We start from the raw sequence: 24944 nt of genomic DNA on the forward strand, positions 1-24944 counted from the left end.
CTGTTTAGGAGCTAATTCTAATTTATTTTCAACTGTTTTAAAAGTAAGATATAAGTTAAACTTTAAGGGCTAAGGAAATGGGAGCTTTAAGCAAATGAGATTTTGTTTTCATACAAATAAAATTCTTCCAATCAATCTTTTTATTTGTATTTTTATCTTGAGGAAGGTTTTAACTTATGTTTGATACTAAATTGCTTTTACACAGAGCCTCACACCACATACTGTATATTGCATACAAGGAGGAAAAACTCTTAAACATTTATTACAGTACTGTAGGTGTGTATACATGAGACTGGTTGTCTATCTATTGTTATCTGAAGGTAAACTTTAGTGACTACATGAGTTACTAGCCTCCCAACTTCGTTGTAGACAGTTGAAGGCAGTTTACAGTTTTGTCTATTGTCTACATGTTTGTCTTTGGTCTATTGTTTGTTGTACACGATGTTACGCACCATAGTTACAATACTCTCAATGTTATGTTCATTTGTACTGTGGATTATTTACTATACTGTACAATAAAACTGCAGTATACGCATAATACCAGTGTATACACTAGTAGCGAGTTTATATTTTTTGTAAGATACATTCAATTAGTGTTCTATTAATCAAAGTGTATTACAATACAGATGTCATCTCCCATTTAGCTATTAGTAAATGTTCCCAACTAATTGTGTCAATTAATTCATCTTTAAATTATTTCTTGGAGTAACTATTTAACTATGCAATCAATCTTAAACAAAAAGGTCACGTTAGATATGCTAGTAAAAAGTCCAATATTTTGACTGTTCCCTGATAAAAAAAAGGCTAAAACGCCAAAGGGGCGTGACAAAAACAAACACAAGTGTCTGTTTTAATGATTTTAAAATGTAGAAATAGGAACAGATTTACTTAACATATTTACTAGCAGCAAGTCAATACGTTATTGCCAAGCTATTCGGTAAAATTAGTGGAATTGGAAGGCCAATCTATTTGTGTTACAATGGGCTCAACATAGAACTAAGGAGCCTTGTTCGATGATTAACATAAGACATGCACTGAACTTGGTCATAATAGGATACAAGTTTGCAGTACTACGCTGATCTTAGTGAAGATCTTAACATACCATTAGATGTGTTTATATATTTAACTTGGAATGCGTACTAAGTTTTTGCCGTCTTAGTGTAGTGACTAAATGCTTCTGACTCAAGAAAAAGCTTAAGATAATGCTGAAGCTATGAGAGTGGAGACGCGGCACTTTTCTGAAAAGCTTGCTTAATGTTGCAAAAGTTAAACTTGTCGAATGGGACAATTATTATTCTGACTGTAGTCCTTTGTAACACAAATGAATTCCCAATAGGTCCGAATTGCTAACCTAAAACTCATACAAATAAATAAATTTGTTGGTTAGTTTGTGTTAGGCTGGGCTATGGTAGACATGATTTGGCCTCTTTAAGAAGAGGGCAGCCAATTTTACAACTTTCCCTACACAAGTTAGGTTTGGCCTTATGGGTTAGGTTAGGTTAATTTCCATCTCCTTGCTTTACATATGGTAAATTTTAATAGTAGCAGCCCTTTCTATGAGAAGGTTCCAGGATATTCCAAATAGTATTTAGTTTGATTTGGATTATATTTGGATCACAGTAGATTTTGTTGCATAAAGCATTGTTAAAAATTGTCCCTGATGTATAAGTTATTACGAAATTTTGTTTATATTATTTTATTAATTTTTATTATAAACTGTTTACAGTTCCACGTTTCATCTATTCTACGCTACTCTAACTGAAGGGTTAAACAAATCCATAACACCAAACGTGGTATCGGTAACTATAATTGTATCTCACACTTGAATACATCTCTCTTTTGTAACATGAACGCTTTAGAAGGAAAATCATAATTGAACCTTTGCACGAGTAACCAAGCCTCAAAGGATCCACACAATATATCCGTCAAAGAAATATGCCTTCACCACTCTCCACTGGAACTTAAATTAGATAACAGTTTGAATATTAATTCTGTTATCGTATCTTAACCATCATGTTTTGAATAATTGCCTTCAATATCAGTATGAACGGATAGTCAATTATAATTTTATGAGCAATCGTAAAAATTAATATTGCAAGCTCTAAACGTTATCGGTTAGAATTTCAATATAGTTATGTAACTGGCATTTAGGTCAGACATATAATAAGAAATAAACAAAAATAAATTACATAAATAATCTTTTAAATTGTTTTATTAAGAAAGAGTACACAGTTATTTTTTATATATTTAAAGATCGTACTTTTTTAGATAGAATGTTCATATGTGCAATAATCAGAAATGATAGGAAGTATATATTTATAATATGATTTTTATTAAAAAGTGTACAACATTATTTTAACTTATATAGGCTTGGAGGTCAGTAGTCCAAAATTGTGTTCTATTTCAACTAATGTTGTTCAAAGCTTACATGTTCCGTTGCAATGCAACAGCGTCGGAGCTTTTTGTCAAAAACATCAAATCATTTAAACATATAACAAAACACGGAACACGAAACATTTAAACACGAAATAACACGATAGCGCTATCATGACACGGCACGGCAGCGGTTGTAGGTAGACTGGACACGGGTTAAGTAACTTCGTCCCGTCCTTCTCTGTTATCAGCTGGTTGGTCAGCTGTTCCAGATGAGATAACAGTGTTGAAGAGGGAGTGGGACTTGAATTGTAGTTTATCATTGAGGATGTATTCCTTGTGTTATTCGTTTACGTTCATTTTATATATCTCATACTCCTCAAGTGTGTCCAACTTATTACCTTTCCCGCAAAAATGTAGAACTTCCAAGCCGGTCTTAACACCTCTTCAACAGCCTCTTCAACACTGTTATCTCATCTGGAACAGCTGACCACCCAGCTGATAACAGAGAAGGACGGGACGAAGTTACTTAACCCGTGTCCAGTCTACCTACAACCGCTGTCGTGCCGTGTCATGATAGCGCTATCGTGTTATTTCGTGTTTAAATGTTTCGTGTTCCGTGTTTTGTTATATGTTTAAATTATTTGATGTTTTTGACAAAAAGCTCCGACGATGTTGCATTGCAACGAAACATGTAAGCTTTGAACAAAATTAGTTGAAATAAGACACAATTTTGGACTACTGACGGAGGTAAGCCTATATAAGTCATTATTCGTAGTCCAGGAGCTATCAGAATGAATAGTATACATTATTTTACATATTTTTAAAGATCGTATTATGATGGAGTTGATATTTGCAATAATATCAAATCATCATCATACCTAAACAGAAACGTCAGGAAGTGTATACTTAAAATATATTAGGAATAATTATTATAAAACTTTGCGATTATGGTATTCCCAATCAATAAACTTTTGAGAATTTTAAACGTCAAGTGGGTTTAGGGAATTCAACGTGAATTTAGTAAAGTAATATAATATAAAATCTTACACTAATATCATCCTTCTTTTTCATTGTATAGAATTCAGGAAATTAACCTTTAAGTTCTCGTCCGTAATGTTGTAAAAGCACAACACTATACTATGGCTGGAATTTATGCCGGACGTTGTTGCATAGAGTACCAAGAGAAACATTGAATCTTCATAAAACAACGTGAACTAGTTTCAAGGAAATTTCTCTTACTTGACACAATTTTCAACAAATGTTTTTAAGGTTCAAAAAGATATTTCAAATTTAGACTAGATGGTGTTTTAGATACAAGTTTTAATTGATGAGCCGATGTATGATGAGTCATTCGCTATTTTTTCCCTTTTGGTTAATCAATAATCACGCTGTTCAAATTTTAAAAATGGTATCTCGCTCGCATGAAAGGCCACAGGTTTTGTAGACCAGGCTGGTTTGTATCATATCTGTGGCCATTCATATGAATTCTAAGAGCATTTGTGGTTTTTCCAATGTAGTCTTTAGGGTGGTTCCTACAGAAAATTCGTTAATGGCATAGGTAGAATCACAAGTTTTTTTTTCAATATTTGTGGATTTAGAAACTGTTCTTAAATATGTTCAACCAATAAGTTTGCAAAAGAAGATTTTTCTCAAGGCTGTCCATGTTAAAAAAACGGATTATATCTAAAATAAAGTTTACACTAGATTTGGAGTCACCTGCAAAATTGTATTGGTATTTTTTATGCAGACTCTTTTCCTTCTTTATGTAAGAATGTTTGTATAGAGTGAAACAACGTCAATTGTGACCAAGATGGTCTGTTCGTATTATTAATGTTTTCAAGGAAGTCATTAGCGTCTCTAATGTATGACGGTAAAATCTTTTACTAACAGTTGGAAGGTGTCATCAACAAAAGCTGAAATTCTTTTAGTGGGTGATCCATGTCTAAACAGGTCTTCCAGACGGTTCTTTGACTTTTTACTGTTTTTAACATCGTAAACTATTAACGTTTACATTAATAATTTATTTTACTAAACGCGTGACATACAATCAGTTCTTAACCATTGGAGTACAGTTTCTCCTGTCAAACACAAAATAAATTCCCAAAACGATGAACTTTTCTCTTTGATGGTCTAGCAACAGACTTGAGCCTCTTTTTGGCTTTTATACAATAGGGAGATGCTTTGTGGAACTTCAGGGTCTAAAGATCTATTATACCCTGGTCTGTGGAAATTTTACCTACTAAAAACCTTTCATTCTAGGCAATGGTAACCCTCTCGGAAAGGCTGTTTGCAATACTTCAATATACTTAGTACGCCAGAGACGGTATTTCAGCTACGATGGTCCATCAGGTTCAGCTGCACCCCCTACACCACACGTGATACAACGCACTAGCTATGCCGGCCAGCCCGAGCACTCCTAGCACACCATCACAGGACGGAGGTGGACAACTCTTTGACTCTAGTCGCTTGGCTATATCCTCTACAAGAATTCTAATCTTACGTGTCTCTTGTAATATGCAAGTTTGAATGTGTACAAGCTGTTTTAATTCCTCCTTGTTAATTTTCTTCCTTGGTGGACATTGCCGCACGGTTATGGTGCATCACAGCTGTTCAGGTCTATTAACTTTATGCTCCCCTCGAGAATGCAGACACAGCGTTCCTCTTTACGGTACTGTAAATTTTAAATGGACGAGTGTTTACAGCGACACCGGACTAACAATCGTTTCAACGTTCCTTCTTACTACTTCCCACTTTACACAATGGAAAAAGGTATGCTGTACATCGTCGTTGTATGGTAGTCACCATACTGACATTCTGGGCTCTCTGACTTCCCTATGTGAAGGTAGGCCACGAAACAGCTGTGTCCGATGAGCTGTTGGGTGAAAGCCCCTTTTAGTATCGCAGCTTTAGTGTCTAGTTTGTGTTACAAAGTTAAAACATTTTTTTAAGTGGATACTCAGTGAGAAGACAAACCATCACTTACTGTTACTACGCGCTTCCATGCTGGTTCCAAAGATGCCTGTTAAGGCCTAAATATAGTTTTTGAAATTATCTGTAGTATTGTCTGTTTAATTAAACGTTTTAGATTGTGTTATCGATATCTATTTTGGTAATATTTTTTATCACCACCATAAAATGTTAAGCAGATGATGCTGTAAATTCTTAACAAAGAAGAATTTCCATTTAGTTTAGTTTTAGTGTTACCATAGACTAAGCAACACAAGGTGTTACCTACACACTTAGTAACAACAAACCTTTATTAGGGTAATAAAGTCTAGACAGGCGTAACAAATATGAAATTTAATAACTGTATTTTTAAATGCTCGGCCATATATTTAATCTGCAATCAGGTAAAATAAAATATACTTTGAGGAAATACAAACAGTCTCGTAACAATTTAGAAGTCAGCTGTTTCTACCCAAGGCGTAAGAAGCTCTTGTCTCCGGGGCGACTCCTCTTCATCATGGACGCCGGAGGGTCGAGGTTGGGCAGGAGGGAGAACTCTGGACCGACGATGACGTTCGGAAGTCCTGCAGAGAGGAGGGAAGATTCATACTCAGGTGCGGAGGAACGGAGGCGAAGTTTAGCAGAAATATAGTCTACAACGGAATCATCTAAATCTGGAGACTCTGTAGTGTGATGTACCAAAGAACGTTTCTTCCTGTTGTTGTAATCCTCTTGACGAATCGGTGATACATATTCTTCCTCAAGGTCATCTGGTAGAACGAAAGGAACAGCTCGATCCTCTTGCTCTTCTTCGTAGCTCACAGAACGTTTCAACCTTTGCGGAATCAACTCCTGGACGTTCTCGTCTGGAGAGCTTCTCCCGAATCTGATAAAAGGATTGCTTAATGTGTGACTGTTAAGTCCTACTAGATCAAAGTTTGGTTTTGCGTCCTTCGGTTCTTCCAAAGACAACAGATTGTTCACACTCTCGTTTGGATCTTTGTAATCTTCCTCGCCGTGAATGTTTTCATTGTCGGATTTTCCAAAACGCATGAAACTATCTTGTTTCCCCCTTACGATTCTGATAGTTTGTTTAGGGTTCAGGGGGACTTCAAGTAAATCGTTTTTCGAGTCTTCGTCAAATTTCTTTCCAAATCTCATTAAATTGTTTTGTTTTCCTCGCACAACTCTAGCTTCATCCGCATTACTTTCTAACTCTTTAGGATTGTCTAGAATAAAGTCTCTTCCGAATCTCATGAAACTGTCTTGCTTCCCCCTCCCTAGTCTCATGAAACTATCTTGTTTCCCGTAGTTGACGCCTTTACCGAATCTCATAAAATTGTCTGACTTCCCACGTCCAAATCTCACATAATTGTCTTCTTTTCCTCTCCCAAATCGCATGAAGTTATTATCCCTGGCTCTTCCGAATCTCATAAAGTTGTTGTCCCTGGCTCTTCCGAATCGCATGTAATTGTCGTTCCTCGCACGGCCGAATCTCATGAAGCTGTCTTGTTTTCCCCTTCCGAATCTCATGAAGTTGTCACCTTTTCCTCGCCCGAAACGCATGAAGTTGTTGTCTTTTCCTCTCATCGGTCTCAGGAAGTCCTCTTTGCCGTCTCCTGGCGAGTCGTCCGTCACTTTCTCCTCGTAGGACGGACTAGATCGGCCGAACCTCATGAAGTTCTTGTCCAAGGAACTCCGTCGCATCAGAGGGTCCACCATGGCGGGGTCGAACCTCTTGCCACAGCCGAGCTCGGCTAGTTGAGTCACAACCAAACAGATGACGACTGTCCATGATCTCATCTCCTGCAACAGACGCAAACACTCCTTAGTTCCTTCATATTGATTAAAGTAAGCAGTCCGTTCCGTTTTACAAGCAGGTTCTTATGCCTCGATTGGTATCTTTTACGAATTCTAGCGATTGGTTTAATTAAGTGTGCACTTACAAATAATTCAAAGAGAATTCAGACAGGTGTTTTGTTTAGTTCTTCAGTTGGGATTTATTTTGAAAGGTTTTACCTTTGTCGATATTTTTTAAGCTCCAACGATCATTTTACGCATTTTATAGTTTGTGTGCAGAGCGATCGTAAATGTTTTTAGGAACTAGAACTCTTGGGCTGTAAAATTAGTGTAAAATTAGTTGGGCTGAATAGTGAAGTAAAAATATTTTAAGTTCACACACACACACACACACACATTCATATAAAAATTATTTCAAAAGCTAATCGCATAAAAAAGGCTGTTTTGATCTAAAAACAAAAGAAACACTTAACAGTTGTTTTTTCTGTACTATTTCTAAAATACAGTATGCCTATTATTTAATTGTTAATTATTGGTTTAAACCATAAACCATTCTCACTTATAATTATTTAACTGTACAAAGGCACTTGAAGTAAAAATCGCGGACGAAAGAATACTCAAAAGTGCTACAATTGACAAAAAATGGTACTTTCCTGTTAAAGGGAACATTCATTATTATCGATGATTTTTTTCTCGATATATCGATATTAACAAATTGAAACATATCAGCTGACAACTACGCGATAAATATTGTTCACTATCAACAAACAATAATGAAATGAAACGGTTCTAAAAAAAATAACCTAACATAACTAACCAAACTTGCTATAACATTTACAAATCCCGTGTTTAACTTGCCTTTTCTATTACCAAACCCAAACGGAATTTTTAAATGGCCCAGCAAGTTTGGTTGGTTATGTTAGGTTAGCTTAGAATATTTTAGCCTAAACAAGATTAGTTAGTTGTTGTCAATTTGTAATGGATCGGAAAATAAGAATATCGATATATCGAGAAAAAATCATCGATAATAATGAATGTTCCCTTTAACAGGAAAGTACCCAAAAAATACCTCTTACCACCACTTGGAACAGTTTGAATATACGGCAAAGAAATTCTCAAAACAAATTGTATTATATTTTAATCCCAAAGATTTTTATTTCAATCGCATACGTGGCATGATTGATCATATCTGTGTCAAAAGAATAACGTTTACAACTGAAACACATCTCTTTGTCCCCGCTTTGAACTTGTTTCATCGTTTGTGTTGTGTTTTAATCTACATCGTCGACGAATAAACGTTATGGTATAACGATAGCATTAGTTCAGTCCTTGTTGTTTCAAACATTTCAATTCTTTTTCAACCTTTTTTTCAATCACAAACGAGCTCAATCCATCATTAATTGCTTTCCTTGTCGAGTTAGTGATTTATAATATACTAAGTATAACAGGATCAATTATTTAAACTTTCAACACCTTATAGTGAAATGTTTTAATGATTACATCTAAATTGTTTGAACTACTAGTTTCTGGGTAATGGACACAACAAAATTTAATATGGATCTTTTAATCTACTGTATTATACAAAATGTAATTCACAATGCTACACAATTTTCAATACGATCTTCACCTGATTGTAAATAAATTAATTGATATGTAAATAATGTAATAAATAAATTGATATGGGTTTTAGTTACTGTGGGAAACAAATTTACATTAACCTCTAAAAGTTCCGTCCGGATCTTTCGGACTTAATTGGCTACTCATTTCCGTACAACATGTATTTGAATACCTCATTTACATTTTATTTTTTACCCAAAATCAGTTACAAATGACTTAGCCATACGAGTATACAAGGTAAATAAATTGTATTAAATATACGAAGTTAATTTAACCTAGTCAAATAATAGTTATTTGATACAAATAACTATTGTACTGGTTTTATTTCTTAGTGCATTTTGTTTACGTTTCTTTAGTACCGCAGCAGTTGAAGGTACTTTCACAAACACTTATGAAAGTTAAGCGCTTTCAATACAATCCACGTTGTTGATCTTTCTGAACGAAAAACTCCAAAGTTTGGTTTATCTTTTCGAAATTTCTTTCATGCTTTCACCAAATTCAATATCTCAAGTAACGGTTCTAAATCTAAATGATTAATGAATATGTCGTCATACTAACCAATTTGGTAGTACATGTAAATTTTCTAAAATACTTGTTATAGCAGTGATTATCTTACTTAATGTTTCAATCACACCTGCATTTTGATTACAGAAACGTATAGTGCAGTTTTTAACTGATTCCCGTTTACATTTTTTTTAAAATATTTTTTTAGCAATTGCTATTTTAGCTCTAATAGTTCTTAAAAAAGATTACTATATATATTGGTCGACTGAGCAGTTGGAATAACAAATCCGAAACTGTAACAAATTTCACCAAGTTTGATAGTTGTCTTTCAACGGGTGTCAAAACTTTGAATGAAATTCCCATTGTTTTTGCAGCTCGATGATTTACATAGCTTATTATTGTTCAGTAACCGGAAGTTCCCACTTTTAGTCAAACAATGCAAGAAATATTTCGACCAAAAGTAAATGTTGTTACTCAATACATTATAAAACTGCAAAGAAGTTTACCATGCTACATTATTTCAGATAACGAAGATTAGTAGTTTTTACAATGCAGAAATATGTTCAGTGTCAATAACTTAGTAGAAAGGAATAATATTTTATTTAGATGATCGAATTAACACATAGTTAAAATCAATGGGTATTGGCGGGTTTCGAACACGGTACTCCAAGTACTAAAGTCTTGCTATCCATTACAAGATTACGAAGATTAGTAGTTTTTGCAATGCAGAAATATGTTCTGTGTCAATAACTTAGTAGTAAGAAATAATATTTCATTTAGATGATGGAATTAACACATAGTTAAAATCAATGGGTATTGGCGGGTTTCGAACCCGGTACTCCAAGTACAAAAGTCTTGCTATCCATTACACTAGCTCCAGAACGTTTCTTTGATATGGCAAACTTCTCTCAATACCTTGCCTACATTCAAAACCATAGCATGTCGTCCAATAGTTAAGTATGATATTTATTAAACTTTAAGTCGATCAAAAATTTCGTTACCTATTCCATTATTTTAAATGTAAAAAAGGCTCGTTAATAATTTGTATTTTAAAATACCTACATCGTATCAATTTACGAATAAACAATAATAATTGTGTAATTGACCTTCAATTAATATTTGTTCAATGCTAGATCTCTATACTAATTGTATTAATTAAAGTATATTCTAAACCTAAGCAGAAGGATGAGCAGACAGTAACGGAAATGAGAGGGTTTGAGAAGAGATTTTGTAGTCCGACAACAAGACCGGAAACGGATGACCGGAATTCCGCTTTTAGTTTTTTCATAATTCCTACATTTGAACCGAATCCTTTATCGTCCAACTTTTACCATTGAACTCCTTAACCTTTATGCACCAAAAATAGCTAGCATTAGTCATGTCATTCGCAGCATGTTTTTGGAAAATCAAGATAGCTTACCTTTAAAGAACCTCCTGTTTCCACAAGATTTACCTGTGTCGTGCATATCTTAAATAATTTGAAGCTTATATTAATTTAAAATATTTTGATGCAATTTTTGAAACTTTTAAGCAACTGACGAAACAGCTTAAGGGTAACATCAATGATTATGGATACTTAAGTATACATTATATATGCGAATAGAATTACAGTCAAATAGAATGAGCGATTTTCCGTTTTTTAAGCCAATAAAACTCAGTTAAATAAACCTCATACTGAGTTGGCTTTTATTTAAGTAACATTTTATAACTATAAAAGTCGATGGCCAAAGTTAGATGATATAGTTAACTATGAGTTAACTCCTGAGCTTGTCACAATTAACGAGTGCAAAAAAATGAAATGCTATTTTAAAGAGCATTGTATATCTGTAGGATTAAAATAAGGTAGTTGTACTATAGTTTTCGTTCTGGTATAAAATGTCTGGTTCATTGTATTTTTATGTTAACGTCAAATTACTAACTAAAACACAGGATTAAAACAGCTGTGTTATTTAGAGTAGCGTCAATAAATATCCAGCATTATACTTTTAAGCAATCTGTTGTACTTAGTTTGGAGTATTTTATACAAATAAATCTTGTTTTCATGTCTCAAGGTACAAGGATTATCATATACACAAATATTAGAGCTCTTAGTCTAAAAGCAGCACATAGAGTACTCTATTTGATAATACAGTTATAGTTTGTATTACTTCCTGGGGACTAGATAGCGTTATTATGAGACTATTATTCTATACATTATTATGCCATATTGCCTACTCTGTATGCCTTTAGATACAAGACTTCCTACCCTATTGTAAGATCTAACAAAAAACCACTAAGTGGTACACTTTCCCCGCCAAGTCAGCAATCCAAAAAAGATAATAAATCATTACTTTTTCCGCCAAGAAAAACAATGTAATGTATGTAAGTTTGGCAACTTGGCGGCAGACTTTTGCTCGATCACTTTAAAAATACCATAAAACTAGTTTCATTGAGCAAGTATCTCTCCCATTAGTACATTGCTAGGTGAGAGCTTATTTTACAAAACTTGACCTTATTTGTGCCACATTTCATAAAATCATAATAGTGATGGTTTTATATTTACTGATTACCTCGAAATTATTATACTTAGTTGGACTAATTAATTAGAGAAGTTGATTTGTGAAATTATCCACGAACGTAACTTAAATGAAAAAAAAAACCAAGCAAAAGTCTGCCGCCAAGTTGCCAAACTTACATACATTACATTGTTTTTCTTTGCGGAAAAAGTAATGATTTATTATCTTTTTTGGATTGCTGACTTGGCGGGGAAAGTGTACCACTTAGTGGTTTTTTGTTAGATTTTATTTATTTTTGTAGAAAATTAACCGTTCAAATAAAAATACTCTTTTCTCTGAAAAAAAAAATAAAATAAATTGTATTTGTAACAAAGTAATAACTGCTGCTTCTACTGTTCTGTTAATAACAGCATGTACAAATTCTTTGAACCAATGGGCCATCTTTGATTTGATATTTGTTCATCATTGGCTGTTGTCCAACCTGAAGATGTCTTTATGGTACAAGTGTAATGCCCTCGTGATATTGAATCTCCGTGATGAAAAATTGCTGCTGTAGGTCTGTATGTTTTATTACCTATAGTCACTTCTGTGTGCAAAACCTCCTATTTCCCCATTTTTATTTGTCACGAATAAGTAGACATTTTAATACTAACTATGACGATTGCATTCATAAAATCTCAAAACATATTGTAGGCTACGGCAATATTGTCCTAAAAGCTGTTTACTGACTTTCTAAAGCCATATTTATGTATATAATTGTGTCCAACTAACTAACTTTCAATTGCGTAATATTGTTTTATTTGCTGTGCTATTGTCTACAAAGTTGATCTATGTGGAACTTAATACTACTCCTGCTATCGCTTATTAAGTTTAATAAAATATACATTGATGTGTGTTTAAGACATTGCGTGTTTTAAGGACGAAATGTACGTTTAAATTTATTTTTCCAGGGTCCAAGGAGGGGGGGCTTTAGCCCCTGTAGCCCCCCCCCCCTTGGAACCGTCACGGGGGGAATATCTCTGCTCTAAGTAATTTTATATAGTAAGTAGTTCAAATCATTCGGTATACCTGAAAAAAATACTTTATACAAGTTTTAAAATAATTATCAGCTGTTCCTATAAATTTCTCTAACATTTAAATTTATTGATATTTAATCGCAGCTGGTCCTTCTTTTTATTTTGATTTGTTTTGATTTTAATCCCATGTTATTTAAATGGGCCAAAATCGTCCTTTGAGGGCTTGCCAAGGGTTTATGGGTCAACGTACCGACTTTAGACCCTCAAAAGGCACATCTACACGCTAAGGGCTTTCACACAACATAAAGAACATTAAAATTGAGCCAGTGGTTTGGGCTGTAGGTCCGTCAACATTTAAGGAGAAGAAGGAGAACACGGAAAATTTGTGAATTTTCAAACTAGTTTTTCTTTGCTCAAACACAACCGTTTTTTAAATTCTTTTTTTTATTTTGTTGAGAATGATTGCCCCTATCCAGTAGATGAACAATTATTTTAATAGCTTTTGTTTCTTCAGAGCTATAGACGAGTAAAAAAGCCACTTTGTCACGTCATGTATATATACACTGCAGCAGCTGTGTACCGCTGGGGGACTTGGCGGGGCGGAACGCTGCCGCGTTCCTTAATATAAATGTTGTTAAATGTTTATTCGTCTTGTCTTGACGCTTGGTTCATGGTTCGTGTAAGGCTAAAGCCAAATAAATGTCTGAAAGTGATAAAAGGAAAGAAGAAAAATAATACAAATAAAATAATTCTGTATGGTAATAATAGTTTTGAAGTCCCTATGGTAAAAGTAGTAAAGATTAAAATGCAATTTATATCTATCATAGGGTAACAAAGCTTATAACTGTTTCGAAACTGATGTATTGTTGTTACAGTAATGATGTTTCTTTGTAAGAAAAATGTATGGCGAAACTAATAATGTTTTAAGGGTAATGGTTTTTAAATTATTAATGATTTACAGGCGGTTATTTCGAAAACAGACAGATTCTCAGGAAATTAAATCTAGGCCTAATACCGAAAATCACCTAAATTATCCTAAAAACTAATGAATCTGTTAGCTTCTTTATTTGTTTACTACAGATGACTGTAAGAAAAAGTTAGTACATATGTTCGTTTGTCTTATACAAAATTAAAAAAGTACAAGGGGAAAATTTACTTTTAAATAATATATTATATCATACACCAAGAAGCATATTGTGATTTCATATGCGTTATATATCATTTGGCTTTCACTTGCTTCACAATATGCGCCTTGAATAAATTAAGCGAGTATGAGTACTAATAGAAATTATGAAAAGTTATAATCTTTTTTAAACTAGAACAGACATCTGTATGGATCATAAAGATAAAAAAATGACGTGATGGCCCTAATGTAAACCTGTTTCTATAAACAAATAAAACTGTCAATTAACGTCCAAAGCAAATGTTACGATTGTCTGTTTACGGGTTGACTTAATTTGTTAATGTTTGTGATCTATACCAATCTGTTCCAATAACCAATGTTATAACTCCTTAGTAACCCGTTCATTAAAAGAATTTTGGTTACTATACAATGGAGTGTTGTATTTACCTGAACAATTTGTGTTGTACCCACCCTTTAAAGTTATATAATGTAATGAAATAATGACTTTATTCCCAAATACAAGTTTTTTACATTACAAAACAAATTCACCTTGGAACTATGTTGTCACAGTCTCTAGTATTTGTGACAACATGAAGTCACATGTAATTTAGGCTTACATCAATTATTTTAATTTTTATATTTTAAACTAACAACAATTGTCTGAGGGAAAAATCGTTCACAAAACTATTCATATAGTTTTGTCTCAGGGTTCTTAGTTGTAAAAATAAAAAAAAGAGTTAATGAGCAGAAGCTGAAATTCCCACAGAGAATATCTTTCCTCAGTTCATTAAACATTCAGCAATCCATTTCCATATTTTATGTTAAAATGTTTCAACAATAAAATTAGAGATATCTTAGCTAGATAATGTCGACACCTTTACCTTTTCATTTCTTCTACAAACAGAAATAAGTACCATTTGTATTCTGAATAACAATGTGTTGTTATGATATTGAGAAGGCAGCTAGAAACAATGTTTACATTACTACTTCAAATTACCATTATATTAACAAGTCCTTTAGGGGATAATTTTGAAATATACAGTTGTATTAGTTTGGTACTTTATTCCATTACTAGGAAAGTATGTGGACAATTCTTTTTATACTTGTATATATCGATAGTAAGTTTGTTGTTGTGTCTAAAAAATTTGTTGATTTGATGAAACGCTGGTTCAAAATATTGCTCTATATAGCAAACACATATTGTTACATTTTCAATTCTTTTACCAAAACCAGTAGCAATACACCCTGCATGAGAATTATGTGTTGATTTTTTATGCATAGAAATACACACAAAACAACTTCAACACACTTAATTTTATTAAGCCTAAACTATGATAAAAAAACAAATTAATTGTGTACCAAAACACAACTGTTTTAGTCCAGCTCATGATTTCATCACTTGTAATTTATTAGGAACATTTTATAAAATGGCATTTTAACTTAATTTCACCTTTTATTTATTCTTTTAAAAATATTTGCAGGTTTTATTTAGACATCTGAATTTATTTCGATCCGCATTTCATATGAACACAAATAACTTGTTTACCCTTTTCGTTTACTAATATTACAGGTAAGCCAATAGTTTGTATTCTGGTTTATTTGCATTTGTAGTTGTATTATTGGCGAGAAAACACACCCAGGAACAATATTTGTATTATTACTGTAGGTCCTCCATTGTATTATCACTACCTTTATGATATACAAAAGAGGTAAACTTTCAACTGTTATTCATGTATTAGTGTATAAAGTATATTTAGATAAAATTATAATTCCCATAAAACGGATTTGTTTTTTTTTTTATTGAAAACTATGTGAACCAAACAAACAACAAAAGCTATAAAAATATTACCTAAGTGAAAACTAGAAGTACTAGTGATTCGAAATATATATTTTTTTCAATCAAGGCTGTCCTTATACTTAACCTTAGTCACTAACAAGACTACAAGATCGCGCCACTCATCCTACTTATCCTACTTATCCTTCACTCATATTTGGGTTAAAATACGGACATAATAGCGTCCCCATCTTAAATAATTATATACTTCTTTTGTAATATTTTGCCTCTACATAATCATATAACTTACCTATCAACTTATATTTAATGGTCATTTGTGGGATAGTCTCAAAATGTTTAGCTCAATCTTTTAATATTTAATAAAAAATTTATTTTTCAACAAATAAACTAACAAATGAATTTTTATTACTCTACTAATTTACATTAAAAATTATCACATTTACAAAAAAATATTGTGGTTCACAGGACAGAATATAACTTTTTTGTAATTATGTCAATTACTTATAGAAAAGAAATGCATCAAGTATATTAAAAAGTACCAGGAGACTAGTTGTGAAATAATAACAGTTTTCAGTGTCTTTCTCGTACGGTAATCATCTACCGTGTTACGCCCAAGCCTAATACAGGAAACACGCCATCTCGCTCAGACATGGGTAATATAACCGGAGATGTTTCGTACCTTTCTCAGTGTTCGCAGCAGGGATACTTAATGGGACAAAATAAAAAATATGGGAATTTTGTCGGTTTAAAGGAATATAACAATATAAAGTACGTGTTCCAAGATTGTTTAATATTTTTATGATTAATCCTGTAATAATTTAGAGAATGTATATAATATTGATTTTCAAGAAAAATGCAGGGTTTTCAAAATCATACAAAACTATTCACACAAAGAGCCGCCATTTTGAAAAAAAAGTCAAATTCTGATTCCACCAAAGTGTTTTTATTAAGTGTGTATCTAAAAAAAGTAAAATACAAGGATAATCAAGGTAACATACCTCACGTTTAAAACAATTCCTTTTCTAAATTGGTGTGAAGACACGTGATCCTGATTACTCTTTAGTTTCACAATTCTGGAGACTAACAATGAAATAAAATATCATACTGGAATAAAATACTTGTTTCGCTACTAGCATAAAAATACAAAAACCAATAGTTCACTAATAGTTTTTTTTTAATAATTAACATGTAATCATTTTCTAGGCAACTCAGTCGTATCGAAGCTTTATAAGGAAATATTAACCTTTACAGTACAAGCAAAGTACGACAAATAGATCGGTTGGTGAACAACAGCGATGCAATCATGTTATCACTCAATGATTGTTCTGTGATTGTTTGTAACTTGTGACGTCAACAACTGTCAATCTCTACCTTAGATGTCGGACTGGGAATATTTGACAGAATAGACACACTTTCATACATTGCAACAAACAAATTTACTGTTAAAAAGTCTGTATGTATTGCATTATATGCATAAATGAAGTTTATTTCCCACAAAAAACCACATGTTTACAATACATGTAGGGAAATATGACTGGCTACTTGATCCAGTAGTGTAACCAGTTTTTACTAACCTATCCGCTAACATGACGTTGTAATTTATAGACTATCAGCTGTTATAAAACATTGTATTTCGCTTGAACTGTGCATCTGATGGTGTTTCTCTGACATCTGGTATTTATAAACAGTGAAAGTTATTACAACAGAATCTTATTGATATAATTCATGTCCTGCTGAGAAGAAATTCAAATTATCGTTGCTTTGCTAAACTGCTTTAAATTTAAACTATTCTTTATTTGAAGTGGTAGATAATTATAGTATTTTGGTCCTAGACATTGAAAAGAGTGACGAAAAATAGCTTTATTTACTTTTGGTAGTTTCAGAGTGTTATTGGTAATGCTTCTTGTTATGTATGTGTGTGTACCATTTGGCATCGATACTGTAATAGAATTAAAAGTTTACGTACACTAGTTGGTTTACAGTTATGGAATAATTATTATAAAATGAGCTATTTTACAAAACTCCTTTAGAATTTTAAAAACAAAAACTGAAGTTAATCATTTACAACCCCATTCAAATGGATCCTCTGATTAAACTTCACGATAAGCTTTCATATTGAATAGTACTTGTCCAGAAGCTTAAAGATTGTGAAAAAATATTACAACCCAGTTTTTGAACAATGGTAAATGTAACTAAACAAGACTACAACGTTGCGACGGCTTAGTTAATTGAATCCATAAATTTTATTTTAAATTAATAAAAAGTACATGTAGCTCAAGACAATACGAGAATTTAATTTAAAAACCTTGATCCAACGGAATGTACCCAATTAAGATTACAATCTCTAATGTTATACCAACGCCATATTTTCCTTCACTTGTAAAATAAAATGTGTACAAACTTGGTTATGGAAATATAACAAACGCGCATAGAAGGATCATTTCCAACAGCCGTATTTGATTGGATCTATTATTTGCATTCTAAATTGGAAAAATAAACACTCCATATACTGAAAGACAATGCTAGAATTTAATTAAAACAGCTTGATCCAACAGAATGTTGTGTAATTAAGATTGCAATCTATTGTATTGTCTACACCATATTTTCCCTCACTTGATATGAGTAGGAGAGGGTGGGTCCCATTCGACCTTTTTTCTGTTAGAGCTGCCCAAAAGCTCCTGAACTCTGGTAGCATTATTGGTGTATATAGTCTAAACATCGATGGGCAGCAGCTGTCGAAAGCTCACTTCAATACACTACTGCTGGCAGAACTAAAGTACATCAAAATCCTGTTTTTGAAGAAGTTTATTTTTCTGCCCTTTTAAACTGAATATTATTTTCAGATTTGTTAAATATTTTCAGTTATTGACGTAGCAAAAAGGTCTTGTCCTTATTGATGTAATGCTGTATTCTGGTTGATGTTTCTAACCTCCAAATAAGTTTAAATGTTAGACAAATTTGAGAACCTGCTTGATGTGTGTGTGAATGTGCAGACCTTTGATTGCACAGTTTTTCGTCATTAAAACTATTTTGCCTCTTCCAAAAACCATAGGAGCCATTGTAAGATTTCGTTCATTTGTAAGTTTCTTAGACAAGATAAATATTAATTATTTTATTTAGTCAAGATAAGCTTCTTGGTATCCTAAATCTAAGGCAACGAAAATATTATGATTATATGATTTCCATGGTTCAAATGTGTGATTAATAAAGCCAAAATAATTTGTCCAAGTCTTGCTTTTTTCCTTGTCTCATTGTGACCCGGGATTTGGACACTATGTGACACTTGCAGGTGTTTAACAAAATTCAATAAACATTATTTTCATTTGAGGAATTCCTTTAAAATTCCAGAAATATGTGTTCAATTGATAAAGATATTGTATACGATCCTCTGATTAAAGTACATCCAATACAAAAAAAATTAAACAGAATTTTTTCTCAATGTGGCACACCCTCTCCTAACTGTAAAATAAGGTTACAAACTCAGCTATGGACATATAACTAAATAACGCACGTAGTAAGCTAATTTCCAAACAATATAAATAGCTCAAGACTAAATGAGAAATTTATTTAAAAAGCTTGATCCAACTAACAGAAAGTTTTATCCAATTAAGATAACAATCTATGTTTTGTCAACATATTTTCCACGGTGTAACATGAGTAACAGATTATAATCTCCGCGGCGCGCAAGTTGCAAACATTAATCTCCATGTAATGCGAGGCCCTCCCAAGGTGAAGATCCTTGTATAGGTAATGAGCAACAACTAGACCTGGGTATACACGTCTCTAAAGTTGAGATGAGGTGATACATTATTAGTAGATCGTCAATACATAATTTGTGTACGAGTATCAACTGGAAAAATTGATATGGATGTAAATGTCATTGTATTGGGAATTTCCTTGATTTAGTTAACAGCGTTGGTTTGTGTTGTGGACCGGGTTCGAATCTTGTTAGTCAGGGATTTTTTGATGTACCATGAGGGCGTTTTCCGTTTTCCCTGCTGATCACTTTCCGATTCTGGAGCATGATCGCGTTTCTTTAAATTATTGATTGAAAAAATATTTTTTCCTTTTTGAATAGGGGTACAATGTATACATAAAAGCTACTATTTTTTTACATTGTATTCATGTAATTGTGAGTTTTTCAAAACCAATTTTGGCTTCACCTAAAGGGATTCAAATCAAAATAAATTGTTGTCATGAAATATGTATATGAATTTAATTGAGACGTTTCGCTCAGTTATAATACTTGAACTAAAACTCCTACAACCATGTTTAATCTGAGATTAAAAAGAGTGCTGGGTATAGTCTTCTTTCATTTCGCGAAGGTGAACTTGGTTTTACCTAAAGGGATACAATCATAATCAATTAATTAACATGTACATCTTAAACATAAATATTATTGATTTATTTTACTCATTTATAATACATTGACACTCCCAAAACCATATGTAGTTGTTCAAAAAAGAGTGCTGAGCATACTTTCCTTTTGTTTCGGAAAGGTGAACAGTTTTTCGTCGGGTTACTACATTTTTGAAGATCACAAAGGACTAAATATTTGGTAAGACAAAGGGAGAATTTGGTGGATCACCCTTTTTCCACAACAAGCAGATTTTTTATTGCAGATTGGGTTTTGCAATGATTGCACTAACGGAGTAGTGTTCTTTTTTTAAGAGAGTGGATCTCTCTGCAACATTTGCCGACCCTGCGGCCAGCAGTGTACATAAAAGTTAAGACATAAGAGTGATTTAAGGGAATTTTTGTTTGGGAATGGTGGTAAAAATTTAGACTTTTCATTGATATATATAATCTTATGTGGTGAGTCGGTGGCTCAGAATGTCAGAATGTGAAAGCAAGACAAATATGATGACTTTTTGTCTCGGTGCAACTCCCTGCCGTCTTTCTTGGCGTCCTCTAGTTCTTTTTTCAACTCTCCACTGATACCCGGGGAGTGTGAACGCACCAACACTGGGATCTCCTTGTTCACCATTTATATACATAAATTTATGTATATAGTTGATTCTTGTACTGTTTTTTTTTCTTTACCTAATATATTCACACAAGACGCATATACACTTCGACATAAAAATCTCTACAATTGGACCATGTAGACAGAATGTTTAGCTTTATATAACAAATCTTATCAGACAAAACTCTTTTATAGTTAAAAAAGATAGCAAATATATAAAAATAAATACATCAAATACAAGACAGAGGATTCTGAAAGGACTGGAATAATTTATAAACCAAATGTCTTGAGAATATTTACTCTACGATGGATCGACAAAGGGAAAGCTAAATAAGCTCTGACGTATGCTGATGCTGATATTTCTTTGTGTCATCATTGAAAAGCTTGGGTCATTTTAAATTAGGTAAAAAAGGTGTATATATGTAGGCATATATGTGTATTAGGTCAAATTAGGTGTATATGGACCAAAAAACTAGACTATAAAACTAGTAGTACAAATTTTTGAAGTCTTTATCTACAATCTTAGTCTTCGTCTGTTTTAGTCTACTGGTAGTCTATGTTTAGTTTAGTTATCGTTTACGAGTAGAAAAATAAATGTTATGTTGATGAGAGATCTTTTTTTTCTTTTGACCAACAATTGTATAGCCAAGATGAAATGTGATGTGTGTAGCGAACGTAATGTTGTGACTGGAGGAGGAATATTTTCATGTTTGTCAGTCTCTTTGTCTGAGTGGTTTCACATCACTCAAGCTGTGTTTTTTTTTTTTGGAGTTTAAGACGTCTACTTTCAAAACAAACTCATGTCTTTCAAAAAATAAACCAACACATTTAACATTCCTGAATACGTTAATAACATTATCCACGTATTTTTATTTATAACGGATGTAAAAGCTAATTTTAAAATTCCAAAATACAATAATTAAAAAAAGTCGATCTCAGTAAAATAAATAAAATATCAAAACTAGTAGAATACAGAAAGCTTTCTGATATAACACTATTACTAAACTTCTTAAAAGGTGTTTCAGTACAATAATTTTTGTTTAGAGATAATTTAGTTAAATTCTACAACAAAGGATTTTCTCTGCACACAGAAAAGTATACAAACACAGAATTATAGCCCCAAGGGGGAAAGCGACACTCTTCCTTCTTTCTCGTTCCCTCCCCCATCAATTACAACACCCCCCCCCCCTTTATAAACTGATTCTATAAAAAAATATTAAATTTTTTCCTATAATCCTTAGACATATATTATACAAACTCTACTAATCATTCTGCTGATTTTAACTGAAGACTTACAATCTTTTATTCATACCTTTATTGATATTGCAAAAAAATTCACTTGTTGAACATATATTGTTTCGCAACTAATGCACACTTTATTGACTTAGTTACTACTTAATTGGTATGCGTGTTAGCTTAGGATACATTGACTCAAATGTACACAAACTAACGTAACAGAAGTAGAGTACAAGCTAGGTGGATAAACATGCATAACCTTACATTATAAACACAAGAAACAGATGTGGCAGTAAAATCGTACTGCGCTGTCTATTTCCTCTTAGGCCACCACCGACAAAACATAAATTTTACTCTAAAGTACTATGATAGAGTATTAATCTATTGTAATACTCTTACTTTAATTCTGTGCTCATTCTTTAAAGGCAGTACATTATGTACGTGAATAAGATGACCCACAAAGTAGTTTTTGTAATTTCGAATAGGTAAACAGGTTACTTCAATTGATAATCCTACACTCTACGAGCTATGTCTGTATGTCGGTCTACACTATATAATATATATCGAAATCCAGCGGAAGTATTTTGACTAAATTTTAGATCTAGATGCTTATAGTCTTAAAAACGTGATTGCCTACAACACTATCCAAGAAAATTCGTATTTCGCTACACAACTCATTTTAACATTTAACAAATTAACATTTGCCTTTGGGTTGCCCAGTAGCTATGTTAGTTGAACAAAATAACAAGGAAAAAGTAGGCAAAAGATTTGTAACGTATGTTTATAACAAGCCATCCACAGTATACTGGCAAATCTCAATATACAAAGGGGAAAACATTAGTTGTTACTAGTTAGCAAAGATAACTCGATATAGAGTGTAATGGTTCCGATCAAATACTGACTATTTTACTTGGCTATACCAAAATGTTGTCCCCGAAGTAATGAGGCAATTGTTAGCAACCTTTGGTTTAACAGTGAAATAAATACTTAAAACTATTATACTTATTTTATGTTAGCTTAAAAAAAAATTATAATAATGGTATGGATACACAATCGACGTAATTTCAATATTTTCAATCAGTAGTTTTATTCGTAGAATAATTCGTTTATATTATACATTCCAAATCTGACAAAACATATCATAAATCCATACATAACATGCACAATTTTGTACCCTACCGTATTTCTTTACAATAATAACATATGGTAAAGGTTCTCGTCATAAATAACAATGCAAAAGACCATGTGTTGGACAACGACTGTACAGGGATTGCCACTGAGAGTAGTTAGTCATCACGTCACAGGAGAATTCTAGTGTAACTGTGACATTGCAGTGGTCTGACAAGTAAATGTTTACATATCCCACGTACGTAATGAAACAGCTGATGTTTACTGGAATGTAGCGTGTTTGTTTTAATTTGCGTCGTGATGTTTGAGTTGATAATCCAACTGTAAAATAATAAAAGTTAATATTATTAGATGTAACTCACTATGTAAATGTAATAGATAAATATAAAGTGTACAAAAAACTGAAAAATGTTAAACCATATTTATATAAAACAGTTATATCAGTGTGATTTTTTATCTTCTTATTTATGTTTTGACGCAAGATTTTTTTACGTTCTCAGTTATATTAAATTCTGCTTCTCTTCTTTTATTAATTTTCATCCTCTTCATGCTTCTTGAGTCCTTTTCTAAAGTTTAAATTGAGCTAAATCGCCATTAGAGCTTTAGATTACATATGTTTCTTACAGCCTAAAATTAATTGGTAAAATAAACTAATATGAGTAATTGTTTTAGCTAGTTTACATTTTTAATTTTTTCGACAAAAACTTGAAACTCCAACCTCTTTTTTATCGTTTCTCTAGACTAGAAGAGTCAGGTTGACAAAGTTAAAAATTAAATTTACAAATTAAACATTTGAACGTCGGTTGTTACTTTTTGCCAAGGTTCGTTAGCGGTTCTGTAAATGAGATTGTTTGTAAGTGAGAGCCTGTAAAAACAAAGCGGTCGTCCGGTGGATGTGTTAATTAGGACCTAACCCCGGGTGTGATGTGAGAAGGCACCTTTGTACCAACCTTTGCTTTGGTTCTCGCTCGAAACTTTGTTCTTTGTTCAATATATGTTGTGTTAGCAGTAAGAAATCGTTCATTTCAATGTAATAATGCTAACCGCAAGGTGTATTGCTGGTAAATGTAGGAATGTTGAGTCTTTGAAAATTTTTTTAAAGATTTTTCTTCAAAACAAAAGTTTACTAGGGTATTAACCTTCAGGATGTTCCAGTAAAGCGTAGTGATCTATGCAGATTCAGATTTAACATGCAAAAATAAGTCAAAATGTAGAATAACTTTTTTCGATTTCGGTTTTATTTAGCCGTAAATCCACCTTTTTGTATTTTTTAGAAAATAATTAATAACTCAAAAACCCTTGGAGATATTTTTATGAAACGTTGTATTACATGGAATTTTACTTTACAAATTTTAAATGGCCGCCATTTTGAAATTTGATGAGCCTGATCAAGATATTTTCGGAGAACGTTCATACCAGCAGACTTAAAAGTTTTTACCAATTTTTATCAAAATATGTCTAAGGGTATTTGAGATATTAGTTATTTAAAAAAAAATACAAAATGGCGGAATATGGCTAAACTAACCCGAAATCGAAAAAAAAGTTATTCTACATTTTCGACTTATTTTTACATGTAAAATCTGAATCTGCATGGCCCGCTACGCTTTACTGGTATAATTAATTGATACACATTTGTATTTTTCGTTGCATATTTTAATTTTTTTAACTAAATTCTATGTTAATTTTAATCTTTGATACTTTTTATCAAGTAATACTGACTTGATTTTATAACTAAGCTAAAGTTATAAATCAAATTCTAATAATGTATTCGGCCATTTAATGCAGACAAGGCTAAGTCATAGCATCTAATAAAGTATGCACAAACTGACTAAAAATTAAAATAAAAAAAACAAACATATCAGCATATAAGAACTAAGCAGTTGAAAGCAAACATCTTCTGCAACACTAAACAGATAGGCAAACAAAACCAAACCAACAGGAA

The 24944-nt window shown here is 32.6% G+C and overlaps 1 protein-coding gene across 1 annotated transcript in view; it reads right to left on the minus strand.

Annotated features, from left to right (window-relative positions):
• Positions 1-5670: 5670 nt before the first annotated feature.
• Positions 5671-24944, minus strand: part of LOC128985982 (FMRFamide-related neuropeptides-like) — a 117264-nt gene continuing 97990 nt past the window's right edge. Inside the window, exon 3 of the mRNA XM_054406013.1 lies at positions 5671-7128. Within this exon, the coding sequence (XP_054261988.1) occupies positions 5791-7125 (1335 nt within the window). The 5' untranslated portion in view covers positions 7126-7128 and the 3' untranslated portion in view covers positions 5671-5790. The remainder of the gene's footprint in view (positions 7129-24944) is intronic.

The sequence above is a fragment of the Macrosteles quadrilineatus genome, unplaced genomic scaffold (assembly GCF_028750875.1).
Source record: "Macrosteles quadrilineatus isolate MER2022 unplaced genomic scaffold, UCM_ALF_1.0 Scaffold_2__2_contigs__length_208266976, whole genome shotgun sequence".
Lineage (NCBI taxonomy): Eukaryota > Metazoa > Arthropoda > Insecta > Hemiptera > Cicadellidae > Macrosteles > Macrosteles quadrilineatus.